The sequence below is a fragment of the Pocillopora verrucosa genome, chromosome 9 (assembly GCF_036669915.1).
Source record: "Pocillopora verrucosa isolate sample1 chromosome 9, ASM3666991v2, whole genome shotgun sequence".
Lineage (NCBI taxonomy): Eukaryota > Metazoa > Cnidaria > Anthozoa > Scleractinia > Pocilloporidae > Pocillopora > Pocillopora verrucosa.
Window position 1 is genome coordinate 18,195,746 of NC_089320.1, and position 13,622 is coordinate 18,209,367.

Here is a 13,622-nt window from a genome sequence, read left to right on the forward strand (position 1 = left end):
TCTTGCTAATTTATTTTCCACCCTTCACTTTAATAAAACTCCTCAGCACTGGCTGTAGAGAAGTTTATTACACAGGTACTCGACGGGAGGCCTGAGTTGAAATTTGGGCTTTATTGGTGTGTATCAGTACAGTCGAAAACATTACAAGTCTTTATTGATAAATTTGACAAATGAAGTTCTGGGGCAAAGAGGGCGTCAGGTAAAAAGTGAACACTGAAGTTAAAGTAAAGTCATAAATACGTCCATAGAGATAAAAATGCGTGATTCCCGGCGTGCAACATTGTCCCAATTTGATACACGCACTTGATATAGGACAGCATCTTTGAGAAGTGTCCAAATCGTCCTTTATAACGAGTCCCGGCAAACGATGCCGTCCGTCCTCGGTGAAAACGCTTTGATCAGTTCTTTATTTGATTCATTTCCTTTATTCTTGACCGGAAACGCTTCATTGCACTCTAATTTAGACAAACTTTCTTACCCTCCCCCCCCCCCCCCATCCAACCCGATATTTAAAAACTCTCTACACCGACAATTGCGATGAAGCGGAAACGCTCGATTGCACTCTCGGTCAAACAAACTTCCTCACCCTCCCCCCCAGCCCGGTATTTGAAAACTCTCCATACCGACAACTTATATTAATTAATGATGCATATTCCAGATGGTCGACTGGTAATCGTGGGCGCGCAACGAGTACAAGAGAGGTCATCGAGGTCGCGGGTTCGAATCACGCTATAGGAGTTATTCTTAATCTGGCTTGGGGGCCGAATAACTTCTCCCCGAGTATGATTTGGAGCTGGCGGACAAGGAGTAACTCTCAAACTGGCTTGGGGGCCGAGTAACTCCTCCCCGTGGAATTTCCATTTTGTTTTTGCTGTCTTTTCTACTTTCTCCCCTCGTTATCACCATCTTTTTTTATCCCTTTTATCCTTTTACTTTATAGTTCTGAGCAACTATCTTTTTGGACCACGGTAATATTTTTCCTAATACGGTTTTGGTACGTGTCGGTTGTTTTTCCTATATCTTTTTCAATAGCCCTGTGTCTTATAAACAAATACTACAGCGATAACTAACAAAGTGGAAGAGCTGCGGAAGGTCACCGATTGCAACAACGCCCATGTTTTTATGCGTCTGAATGACTTGACGCGACCGAATTATGTCATTGAGGAAATGGTGAATTTTTAGACAACGGACTTGGTAAATTAGACCGGTTTCTTACGAACAAACCTTAAGTCTTATAACTTTTTCAACTCCCAAATTTGAGCGAAACCAACTTTGACTACAAGTACACCTTCCCAGTGTCGTAAAGTGACGGCTAGAGACCTTAGGTACAGCGCATGGCGCACGTTTGGGCGTCGGCTAACAATGAAAGACTGGTCAGAGGTCCTCAATACTATTTCATGTCGGGAAATACTCTACAAGTTTATTATGGAACTTCAGGACGCAGTTGACACCTCTCTGCCATTTAAATCTATCCTTGTACACCCAACTGACAGACCTTGGCGGTTCCTTTTTTTTTTTGTCCCAATGAAATAAAGCTGGAGTTAAAAAGAGGACATAAAGTAAAAGAAATGTGCGATAAAAAACGCGTCTCGTCTGCAGAGATTAAAATGCATGATTTCAGGCGTGTAAAGTTATCCCAATTGAATGCACACATTTGATATAGGATCGCTTCTTTGAGAGGTGTACGAATCGTCGTTTTAAGCGAGCCCCGGCAAACGAGACCGTCCGCTATTACAACAAATGCTAATATTCCTCGTCTACATCACTTCAATCACATTTTGCCTCCACTGCTCAACAGTGAACACAAAGCGTTGATATCTGGGTGCGTTGGTTTTTGAGCCATTGCAGTATTTTTTCTCATACAATTTCGGAACTTGTACGGTTGGTTGCCTTTTTTTAATATTTCCTTTTTTCCGAAATAAGATATTTTATTTTTCTCTCTTCATGCTATGATTATTATTTATCATTTAAATCATCATTTATCTTTTTCTTTTTAAATTGTATGTTTTTTGGTTTGTTTTGTAATTTTTTTGTACAATTTTCCATATCTGAATTATGCACGTTGAGCGACAGTTGCATAGCAAGTTAATGTAAGGTAGTTTCAAATCGTTATGCATAAGTAATTAACCTTAAACAATAGATGTTAGTGTCTAAATATTTCTATCGACGTCTCCCTTTTTCCCCAACTGAGCGTAGCTGGAGTTTTTAAAATTAGGTCAGCAATTTGACTCAACCTCTTTCATTATTTTTCACCTTTTAGAATCCTAGCCACGTTAATATATAGATTTAGCCAAGCTTACGAGTGGAATTCTAGCTAGTTTATTTTCCACCCTTCACTTTAATAAAACTCCTCAGCACTAGCTGTAGAGAAGTTTATTACACAGGTACTCGACGGGAGGCCTGAGTTTTAATCTGGGCTTTATTGGTGTGTATCAGTACAGTCGAAAACATTACAAGTCTTTGTCGATTAATTTAACAAATGAAGTTCTGTAAATGGCGCGTCAGGTAAAGAGTGATCACTGAAGTTAAAGTAAAGTCATAAATACGTCCATAGAGATAAAAAATGCGTGATTCCCGGCGTGTAACATTGTCCCAATTTGATACACGCACTTGATATAGGACAGCATCTTTGAGAGGTGTCCAAATCGTCCTTTATAACGAGTCCCGGCAAACGATGCCGTCCGTCCTTGGTGAAAACGCTTTGATCAGTTCTTTATTTGATTCATTTCCTTTATTCTTGACCGGAAACGCTTCATTGCACTCTAATTCAGACAAACTTTCTTACTCTCCCCCCCCCCATCCAACCCGATATTTAAAAACTCTCTACACCGACAATTGCGATGGAGCGGAAACGCTCGATTGCACTCTCAGTCAAACAAACTTCCTCACCCTCCCCCCCAGCACGGTATTTGAAAACTCTCCATACCGACAACTTATATTAATTAATGATGCATATTCCAGATGGTCGACTGGTAATCGTGGGCGCGCAACGAGTACAAAAGAGGTCATCGAGGTCGCGGGTTCGAATCACGCTATAGGAGTTATTCTTAATCTGGCTTGGGGGCCGAATAACTTCTCCCCGAGTATGATTTGGAGCTGGCGGACAAGGAGTAACTCTCAAACTGGCTTGGGGGCCGAGTAACTCCTCCCCGTGGAATTTCCATTTTCTTTTTGCTGTCTTTTCTAATTTCTCCCCTCGTTATCACCATCTTTTTTTTATCCCTTTTATCCTTTTACTTTATAGTTCTGAGCAATTATCTTTTTGGACCACGGTAATATTTTTTCCTAATACGTTTTTGGTACGTGTCGGTTGTTTTTCCTATATCTTTTTCAATAGCCCTGTGTCTTATAAACAAATACTACAGCGATAACTAACAAAGTGGAAGAGCTGCGGAAGGTCACCGATTGCAACAACGCCCATGTTTTTATGCGTCTGAATGACTTGACGCGACCTTATAATGTCATTGAGAAAATGGTGAATTTTTAGACAAGGGACTTAGTAAATTAGACCGGTTTCTTACGAACAAACCTTAAGGCGGGGGTAAACCTGAAATTTGCTCAAAAACTGAGTTTTTTGTTTTCCTCGGAATTTGTAGCTTTGGGTATTCAACTTCGCTATGGAAAAATAATTTTCTACTTATTTTCACTATTTTTGCCTTTTTGAGCGATTTCAAAATTCCCGCTCTGGCTAATGGCAACGAGAAGAGCATTTTTTGGATTTTTCAGTTGTTTATGATGTGTTATTCTGGCAACCAAGCTCTCAAACGGGCAGGATTTAACGAGAGATACTTTATGTAGTCTTATCTGAAGGGTTTTCTAAGGTCAAACCCATTCGCCTTTGTCACGGCCCGCCATCTTGGATTACGTCATTGAATATTGTACATGAGGTCGAGGCCACGCGTGGTAAGTTCACGGTCAGCATTAGATTCCATCCACCAAAACCACCTCGGTCGAGAGGGACTGAGATGGAATATTTAATGACTTGCAAAACATAACCGAAGATTCTCGGAAATCCGCAAGTGATGTAGCCGAACATCCGAAGCTGTAAATCCCATGATTCTTGAGGAACAAACAGAAACAGCATAGCGAGAATTTTAAGTCGCGAACCATTGATCGTAGACATGCAGATAATTTAAGATACGTAAATTCTGTTGATGAGGCGCTTAAACTTATTGCGGAATTTGAAACAGGATTGACGACGAAGTTTTCTTTCTTTAAAGCTGTCAAAGGTTTCGGGAACATATATTTATATATATATTTGATATAGCTCTTTAGCATTACAAAGCTTTGCTATCGCTATTGTGCATTCTCACTAGTTTGTCTAGTTCAAGTCCTCTGGCATGGCTTGGATGATACCACAATCGTGGAATCATTCGGGTTAATTTAATGCTTACACCTCCTTCCTCGGACAGAAGTCACAAAATACTGGGGGAAGATGCATGAGATATTTAAGGAGCAAAAATTCGTTTTTTACTGGTGTGCCTTTCTTAATTTTGGGAAGGAAAGTGTTCAATTGCCAGCACGGCATAGATTGAACAGCTGGAGAGAAAAGGAAACGAAAAGATACAGAAGAAGTACTGTATATAATAATTTCTTTTTATCCTCAACCTTTGTGTTTCTGTCAACTATGGCTTGCTAATTTGAAAGGTCAAATACATGAATGGGTCATATGACATTGATCTCAGAATACTTTTATGACAAATGTGATAACAGTTCAATCTTGGCTAAATTGAAGATGGTTTAGAAGTTAACAATTGTAAGAACTTTTCACTAACATATGCTGCTGACAAAGGAGAAAATATATGTAATTCTGCATTTTTTGCATTCTATCAAGCAATCATATCTTTGCTCCTTATCACGCTATGACACTTCCGTTTTGTCACATTCCAAAAAATAACTTGAGAAATACACTGTCACTCATCTTACACTGTTATATTTACCTATTACAGAAGGCTGGAAACAAAGATTTTGTTTTCAAGAAAATAAGATTTCTTGTCCAAGACACAAGGAAGTTTGACTGCGAAGCACAGATAAAAATGCGAGAAATTTTATTTTTTTCAGAGAACAAGGTAGTTCTACTCATGTATAAACAGAACAAATGCGATTTAATAAATCAGATATGCGGCATGACTCCTTTTCTTCCATCCCCACTCAAAACAAGCAAACACACCTATAGAGGTTCCAGTCTGGTCTGCAAATGAAAAGGAGGAAGGTGATCACTGCAAAATTAAGCATTAGGGTTCTTATTTATAACATATTGATTATTGTATACTGATATCTAGAAATTAAGGTTGCAAGTAGCAGCCAGCTGAGTTATAGTTTGAGTTTTATCAAGTCCATTACTTTGTTAAATTTAGAGTAACCTTGACTTGAGAGAGGAAAATTGAGGAGCTGTAATATACTAATCATCAATTAGGGACCACAAAGAAAAATTTATTTATAGAGACTTTTGAAGGAGAGGGGTAAGACTTGTGACAAGCTGGCAGACATATATATAAACTTTACTGCTAAATGGGTTACAATACAAAGTGCTCAGTATTTGGATCAGCTATGGCTCAACTTAAACTTTGCTTTAGCTTCAAGTTTAATCCTTTGTGGTTTCCTTTCTCTGTGTTTATTTTTCAAGTTATGTACACAGAAGAACACAAAAATGACAAGGAATGCTTTTGAATATCAAGAGGCTGGAATAAGCAAGAAACCAAAACTGAATTTTAAACAGTACAAAGTTAATTTGATCTTCCAATGTTATTTAATTTTAACCATAGAATTTGCTATTTAAATTTATCCCCTCCATTTTTCTGGGTATTGTGAGCAAAAACAAACAATTATCACAAAATGCATGGTATACAATGGTTTGATTCACCAATGTGGCAAAGGCCTTTCACTGTCTATCCATAAAAAGGGAAATAGTTTGTAAACTGTAAGACATTCTGCATGTTGAGTGTATACTTATTCATCCATGTGAAATTAAAGGTTACTTGAAATAAATGTGAAAGATTTATAGGATTTTCAGACCCCTGATAACAATTACTAATGTGCTGATTTGTTGTACTTAAAGGTTATGATTTTGGCGGAAATAGTGGAAGAAATTTCTGGACCTGGAATTTTGTTGCAAATGTTTGTTTAAATCAGTTTAAGTCAGTTAAAAACTCTCCTGTTTCAAGATTACATGATTACCACACCAGAACCTTTTGTATTCTATATTATGCACCATGTTATGATTATGGTTTCAATAATAAAAGGTGCTGACTCAAGAACTTTCCAAAATATCTCTACATACAAAGAAATAGATTGTGGTTATGTACTCCAAATAGCAGGTCACATCAGTCTTCTGTAAGGAAGTAGCAGAAATTTCTGTAGTGGTTTTGGTGGATGGAGAGAAACATCCACCAAAACCACTTTATTCTATGTGTTAAGAGTTATGATAATCATTATGAACGTTTGGTCGGTCAGCAATTGTGCACCATAAAAAATAATTAGCCAGAGCACTAACTGCTAATTAGTGGTATAAATCTTTTGTCTCCCTGAACATCTAACAATGGCTATAGATAAAATTTAAAAAATATATTGTTGATGGTTTTGGTCAAAGTTTTGGTGGATGTTCCCTAATGACATCCACCAAAACTACGTAACATCTAAGCACCTTTTAAATACGTGAAATATCTGCATAAAATTGCGTAAAATGTTTTATAATACTACAATCGAACAATAAATTAATACTTACCATTTCTTTAGTAAAAAGTTTTGACGCAATTTCCCAAACAAATAATACACTTGGGTCATCGGGATAAGTCGGCATGTTGTCGTAGCTTCGTAATTTTTTTCCATCATTCCATCTCAGTCCCTCTCGACCAAGGTGGTTTTGGTGGATGGAATCTAATGCTGACCTAAGTTCACAAACAAAATGGCGACTAGTAGCGATAGCGTTGAACTCGAATTTTGGCACAAAAATATAACAAAAATACCCAAAGTTACGAACTCTTTTGTTGAGGATTTTGCTGAGAAGAACCTACCGATCAAAGCCACTGTAACAAGAGGATATAAATTCTTTCACGAAGAATATATTCACGATATTGAAGGTGAGCCTCGTTGACCTCGTGGTAGCTTTCTTTGTTTGACTGTCTTTCCAATATTTTGTTTCTGTGCTCAGTGTTTTGAGTTTTAACTCTTTTTTCTCGGTTTTTAACAGTAAAACTTTGCAAGGAAGAGGATTCAGGAGTAGTGGCTCGGGCTAAATGCTTCAGAAGTATGAAAAAGAACGAAGATCCTCACAAGTTGTCTGTTGTGTTCGAGAGCTCCTCTATTGAGGCTAGCATCAACAAGTATATGTGTAGTTGTGCTGCTGGACAAGGTCTTTGCCATCATGTTCTTGGATTGCTCTATACTCTTGCCCATTTCCAGCTATTAGGCTTAAAAAGTGTCCCGCCAATGGTTTCTAAAACATCAAAGGCACAGGTAAAATTTAATAATAATAATAATAGATTTGATGATAAACAATAAGAAAAAACAGTCATTAATGTATAGAGATTTGACTGTATCTTACCAATATTTTTCCTTAAAAACTCCTTTTAATCACACTGCTGTTTTTAAACATAACACAATAAGCAATTTTGAATTCATATAGTATATTTGTATATTATTTTTTTGCAGAGATGGCATATCCCCAGTCGTAAAGAGGGCATTAAAGCAAGGCCAGTGACAGATTTGATTATACAAAAGTCAAAGCCAAAAGATAAATTGCATGAACCTAAAAAGAAGAGAAAGGTGTGTGGTGTGGCAAGCACGATCTACAAACCCTTCCAGCAATCATTAAGTAGCCTTGACTTGACTAGTGTGCTGTCGCCACAGTTTGAAAATCTCAACAATCAACCTGGATTTATGAGAATATGGGAAGATGAACAAAGTGAGCCTCCAATTTTAGTAGACTCGGCCTTTGGAAAGGTGCCAAAAGGCTGTGTCATAAGCTATCAACAGCCATTGAAAGTTAAGAGCAATATTAACATACAGCTACCTGCATTCAACTTTCCATCTTTAAGCTATCCAGATACAGTGCTCAATGAAAAACAAGACCTTTTCTTCAGCTCCCTTGCAATATCAGGTCAACAGTCTATTGACTTTGAAATGGAGACAAGGGAACAGTCAACTACAACAGCATGGCATGAACTAAGGAAGTTTAGGCTTACAGCTTCAAATTTCAAAGATATATGCTCAAGAAGAAAAGACCATGAAATCCTTTCTACGCGTTTACTAAAGGGAAAAGTAATCCAAACTGCAGCCATGAAATATGGGATACAAAATGAGGGGGTAGCTGCTGATATGTACAAAACACAGTTTGGCAGAGACACTCACCTAGTAGGTTTTCTTATAAACCCATGTCTCCCACACCTAGGCTGTAGCCCAGACAGAAGAGTGTTTGACGACACTGAACAACATCCATGGGGCCTGATAGAAATAAAGTGCTCTCCAGCAAGTCATCTGGATAACCTTCAGTATTTAAAGTTTAATGAACGAAATGGGTCATATTCATTGAAGAAGACACACAAGTATTATTATCAAGTTATGGGATGCCTTGGTTTAACAGGAAGTCAGTGGTGCGATTTCTTTGTTTACTGCAAGGACGAATTTCACTGTGAACGAGTATATTTTGATGAACTTCTCTTTTCTGAAATGCTGGACAAACTGAATTTATTTTTTTTGATTATCACCTGAATACATGTGTTCAATAATTTATTGTATGTCTCTTATACAAAATAACTTCGTGCCTAAGTAACAAGCTAATTGTGTGTGACAAAGTTTGGTGGGAAGTGGAGTAAAGACATTTGAATCAGCATTCTTAAAATGTTAAAATGTAACAAGTCAAACCTAATTAGACTCAGAACTTGTTCTAGTAATTATCATTACACAGCTGTTTGCAGAAATTATTGCCACAACTTTAAAAACATTGGGTTCATGATTGGTAATTTAATAGTTTTTGTATTTTTTCCAAAAATACAATACTTATGATAATTCAGTTTCATTTAAGCCTATATGTCTGTAATATATTGTAAGCGCCATAATTTTTACAAACAGCTGTACATATTTCATTGTTTATCATGCATTCAAATACTGTGACTAAGTTGGGTGTATTTCAAGCCATTTAATAGTTTTTTACTGTTATTAAACAGAACATTCTGTACAAACATGATAAATAAAAATACATGAATGACTTCAACAGGTTTTGTATTTAAACCCCAAAAGGGCATTTTTATAATATTTGGCAATAATGAAATTTGTGAATAAATGTAAAGTTATTAAATTCATAATTTTTTTTTCCAAAAAGCTAGTTTGAAAGCTTGCATTGAATCTGTAAAACAAAAAGTACTAACAATATAATTTTTACTGATTTTACTGTTTATTTTAATGCCTAACCAATATGCCATGTACATACGAAAAGGGTGCCCCTAGGGGATAGGGCCACCCTACTATTCACCCTTCCACATCACATGTTAACAGATGGCATAGTTCTTACCTAGGTTGGACCTAATACGTAGTGTACCCTCACTCAATGTCAACTAACTCTTAGTTGTTAAAAGTTGTTAGTACTATTTGTATTACAGATCCTTACATACTTTACTTTAAATGATGCTTACTCTTCCATCTATTTTACAACAATTGTATACATATTTAGATATATTGCTTTTCATGCAACAAAGGCCCCTGGAAATTGGTAATAAGACATGCCACTGTCCATATTTGATTAATGCTTCCAGCTACTGTAAGAGGTATAACTTTATCAAAATAGTGAAACTCTTTCACCCTTCTTATGGCCCTTTCCACATGGACTCTTAAATTATGTATCTGTTTACTGGTTGAAAGTTCTTTCTTTGAAAATTGACCCTTACTTGACAAAAAGGCAGGCATTGCTACTCCACAACCTATTGGCTTTAATAGATCCTCTATAGTAAATCCTTTATCAGCCATTATTTGATCACCTGGCTCAAGTAAATTCAACAAACCTGATTGCTTAACAAGCTCCTTGTCAGAAATACTTCCTTCAAAAAGAGAACTTACATGAATAATTTCCCCAGATGGAGATATTACAACATTGCCTTTGTAAGTTGTGTGGCTCTTATATGATGAATAGCAATTGCTATTCAAAACCATACTAGATGGTGCTTGTACCTTGATCTCTGAGGCATCAATAATACCACGGCATTTAGGATATAACAATTTAAAACACTTAGGCATATGTTTGTCAATTTTTGCCCGAGAGGGCCATATAGGAATGGTTCCCAAAACAAAATAGAGAAAGTTAACCCAAGAAATAAAAACTCTACTCACAGTTGAAATAGAAATATCAAATTCACTGGCTAGTTTCTCATTAAAAGTACCCAGCCTCAGCTTAGTAATGCATAAATAAAACTGATCAAATAAGCTAAGTTTGCATGTCTTGAGAGTGTCTCTCATGTTACTTATATCTTTCCCACTTTTTGCTCGTGCTCTCTGTACTTGGGACCATGAAAACATACTTTCAGCTGTGGGTCTAAGGGCATTGAAGGTACTCACAAAAATAGCAAATGACGAAAAGCCAGTATGGAATCTAACGCGTTTGTCTGACATCCCTTTCAGTTGTCTGTAAAAAGATTGTTTTGAAAGCAGCTGTTCTAATTGTTCGATACGAGCTTGCGCTGCCTCAAGTAGCTCTTCTACAGGCTTTTCGGGTTCAGTAAATAAATAATCATGTAGGTTGACAGTAGGTGTTATGATTGTGGTGTCAGTAGTTACGGTGGAGTCCTCCATGTGGCTGCTAGTATCGATGACATTTTCGTCTACGCTTGAATCTTCGATGGGCCCAATTTCGACTGTGGGAATGTAGAAAATAACATGTTTAGAAATATTTAGGGCGGGCCTAAAGTACGATTTCATAAAAAATAAATACCTGTAGAGGAGATTGGCTGTATATTATCCACGACATCAATCTCGGTTGTGTTAGTACGTGTTGTGCATTCGCGTTTCGTTGGTGACTTTCGTTTCTTTGATAAAGTTGTCCATTCAAAAACGGATGGTACAGCACCATTAACGAGTACACTTTTTCCTGTTAGCGTTTTTTTTATATCTGTGGGTTTAAAATGATCAGAGCAAACTCTTGTACTGTTGGTTATCTGAAAGATATCGGAAAAAATATAAGGTTTGCTATATAAACAACGCTGAAACGACGCTAAACTGAACTATGATATATAAAAGGCCATTTACCTTGAAGGACCGGCCGACATCACGCTTAATTTTTATAATCCACTGTCTTCTTAAGTCTTTGTCTTTCGGGAATTGATGAAAGGTTATATTAGACTGCACTTTTGATCTATTGTTATTGCACTTAGGAACACAACAGTGATCTTTGTTCCGCATGATCGCTCGAGTGTTCAGTGTGTCAAGAACCACGCGTGACCTCGTTTTCATGCCAAAAAGCATTACGTCATTTTCAAGATGGCGATACCGTGACAAAGGCGAATTATGGGATAGATTTAGAGGCAGTTTTGGTCGAATGTGACACTCAGTGTACTCGGAGCAATCAAAGGAAAAGTTATAATCAAAGGAAAAGTTATATCGAAAATGGTCGGAGAGAAAAGTAGATCTGTCTACAGGAAGAAAAGAAAGAGAAGTTTTTCTGAAAGGCGAAAACAAAACAAGAGTCTGAAGAAACAGCTCCCGATGTTGACGAAATCGCCGCCTCAACTCCGAGCACTTCGCTGGATGAAAATCAGCTCTCTGACTCGGACTCTAAAGAAACCGTTGGTTCCTCCAGAAAGAAAATGAAATATGCCGCTTCTTTTAGACAGCTCTGATGAAGAGTATACCTTCAATACCGAGGAAAGCGAGGGATTTAGATTAATAAATGAGAAAAATTTATCCACGGCCGTCTCAAAGGCACACGTGTGTGAGAAAGGTGAGAAATTTTTTTAAATCTCTGTCTTTCTCTGTTCTCGATTATGACTTATTTCCCATATCATATCGACCCATAGTTCCAGTTTTTCCCTGCTAAATACACTGATTTATCTATTAAATCTTGGATTGGGTAAGAGAAAGATTTTTAGGTATTGTGCATATACACTGTAAACAAAAAATTATGGGGAAAAATCACAGAATGTGTATTTCTGACTTGAGGTCTTTACTTTGCTTATAACAAAATTGCCCGATTTATCTAACAATTTTCACTTGATTTGTCTTTAGGCACCTTAACTCTTGAGGAAGATAAAAGTGCAAGAGTGGGGGTTACAGTTTTCCCTTCAGTGTAGTTCCTGTGAGGAATCCAGTCCACTTCCACCATCCAGTGGTGTGACCCAGTTAGGGAAATCATATGACATTAACCACCGAGTCTTTTAGTAGGCTAAAAATCATGGAGAGGCTTTGTATCCCTGGTGGTGTTTGTACAAGAGTGGCAACACATGCAAAAGACAGTAAAAGATAGGCTAAGTCCAATTTGCAGGTTATGCAGAAGGAAAAGAGACGGCGTCAAGGGGAGCGACTTCTGAGGACTCGTCGAGAGGAAGCCCTTCGAGAAGCTGAAGGAGTTACTTATGAACCAGGATGTTTTTAAATTACTTTTAGATACTCCTGTGGACAAAATATGGACACTTGGGCCACTATAGTGGTTACATATTGTAAAAAATTAAGTTTGATTGCTATCTGTAAGTTTAAAGGCCATTTTCTCATTATGCAATAATTTTGTCTTCCAGAAAGGATATCTTGACAACAATTTATCCAATTGATCTGAAATTTTCAGCATTTGTTCCTTTTGATAAGTTTTGTGTTATAAGCAGAGCAATTTTCCATATGATGTATGTACTTAAAGTTATGAAGTGAAACACCCCTCTGATTTTCCATGTCAAATTTAATTGATCATCATTTAAAATGTTTTCAACATATTAGAAATCCCTCTGCTTATAACAATAAGCAACATGTCTTCTTTGAATTGATACTAAAAACGTTATTTTTCATTAATTCCAGAAGGAGTTATCTTTTCTGAAGTAACCCCTGGTAGAACCCAGCAGGTGGCTCAATTAAATGAGTGGTATCCTATTACAATTGACATGTTGAGTCTGAAATATTTTTTTTCATGATCTTCAAGTCATAAGCTTTCCAGGGATATATAGTTTGCCTAAGTTTTGAATTAAGTCCTAGCTGTGAAAAATGAGTGAAAAATGGGCATTTTTTCAGGTTTACCCCCGCCTTAAGTCTTCCAACTTTTTCAACTCCCAAATTTGAGCGAAACCAACTTTGACTACAAGTACACCTTCCCAGTGTCGTAAAGTGACGGCTAGAGACCTTAGGTACAGCGCATGGCGCACGTTTGGGCGTCGGCTAACAATGAAAGACTGGTCAGAGGTCCTCAATACTATTTCATGTCGGGAAATACTCTACAAGTTTATTATGGAACTTCAGGACGCAGTTGACACCTCTCTGCCATTTAAATCTATCCTTGTACACCCAACTGACAGACCTTTGCGGTTCCTTTTTTTTTTGTCCCATTGAAATAAAGCTGGAGTTAAAAAGAGGACATAAAGTAAAAGAAATGTGCGATAAAAAACGCGTCTCGTCTGCAGAGATTAAAATGCATGATTTCAGGCGTGTAAAGTTATCCCAAT

The 13,622-nt window shown here is 37.2% G+C and overlaps 2 protein-coding genes and 3 long non-coding RNA genes across 5 annotated transcripts; 3 read left to right on the forward strand and 2 right to left on the reverse strand.

Annotated features, from left to right (window-relative positions):
* Window positions 1-5,025: 5,025 nt before the first annotated feature.
* On the reverse strand, window positions 5,026-6,883 carry LOC136283361 (uncharacterized). Its single transcript, XR_010718717.1, has 2 exons — window positions 6,725-6,883; window positions 5,026-5,191 (listed from the first exon to the last, which is right to left on the reverse strand). It is a non-coding gene; the product is annotated as an uncharacterized lncRNA (long non-coding RNA).
* Window positions 5,131-6,006, forward strand: LOC136283362 (uncharacterized). Its single transcript, XR_010718718.1, has 2 exons — window positions 5,131-5,212; window positions 5,627-6,006. It is a non-coding gene; the product is annotated as an uncharacterized lncRNA (long non-coding RNA).
* Window positions 6,884-6,904: 21 nt separating the features above from the next.
* On the forward strand, window positions 6,905-9,357 carry LOC131770286 (uncharacterized). The gene is made up of 3 exons (XM_059086002.2): window positions 6,905-7,079; window positions 7,190-7,455; window positions 7,651-9,357. The coding sequence occupies exons 1-3, from the start codon at window positions 6,905-6,907 to the stop codon at window positions 8,707-8,709; spliced, it is 1,500 nt and encodes a 499-aa protein (XP_058941985.2). The 3' UTR covers window positions 8,710-9,357.
* An 11-nt stretch (window positions 9,358-9,368) lies between these two features.
* Window positions 9,369-11,480, reverse strand: LOC131770285 (uncharacterized). Its single transcript, XM_059085999.2, has 3 exons — window positions 11,233-11,480; window positions 10,919-11,141; window positions 9,369-10,841 (listed from the first exon to the last, which is right to left on the reverse strand). Exons 1-3 carry the CDS (start codon window positions 11,446-11,448, stop codon window positions 9,664-9,666), a joined length of 1,617 nt encoding a protein of 538 aa, XP_058941982.1. The 5' UTR covers window positions 11,449-11,480; the 3' UTR covers window positions 9,369-9,663.
* A 33-nt stretch (window positions 11,481-11,513) lies between these two features.
* On the forward strand, window positions 11,514-13,066 carry LOC136283423 (uncharacterized). The gene is made up of 2 exons (XR_010718782.1): window positions 11,514-11,923; window positions 12,208-13,066. It is a non-coding gene; the product is annotated as an uncharacterized lncRNA (long non-coding RNA).
* Window positions 13,067-13,622: the final 556 nt, after the last annotated feature.

Bases quoted from the DNA above. Each gene is read 5' to 3' on its own strand.
- LOC131770285 (XM_059085999.2), bottom strand. From the start codon at position 11,448: ATGCTTTTTGGCATGAAAACGAGGTCACGCGTGGTTCTTGACACACTG. The intron at 11,142-11,232 runs GTAAATGGCCTT...GATATCTTTCAG, and splicing joins ATGTCGGCCGGTCCTTCAAG to ATAACCAACAGTACAAGAGT. The intron at 10,842-10,918 runs GTATTTATTTTT...ACATTCCCACAG, and splicing joins ACAGCCAATCTCCTCTACAG to TCGAAATTGGGCCCATCGAA.
- LOC131770286 (XM_059086002.2), top strand. From the start codon at position 6,905: ATGGCGACTAGTAGCGATAGCGTTGAACTCGAATTTTGGCACAAAAAT. The intron at 7,080-7,189 runs GTGAGCCTCGTT...GGTTTTTAACAG, and splicing joins ATATATTCACGATATTGAAG to TAAAACTTTGCAAGGAAGAG. The intron at 7,456-7,650 runs GTAAAATTTAAT...ATTTTTTTGCAG, and splicing joins CTAAAACATCAAAGGCACAG to AGATGGCATATCCCCAGTCG.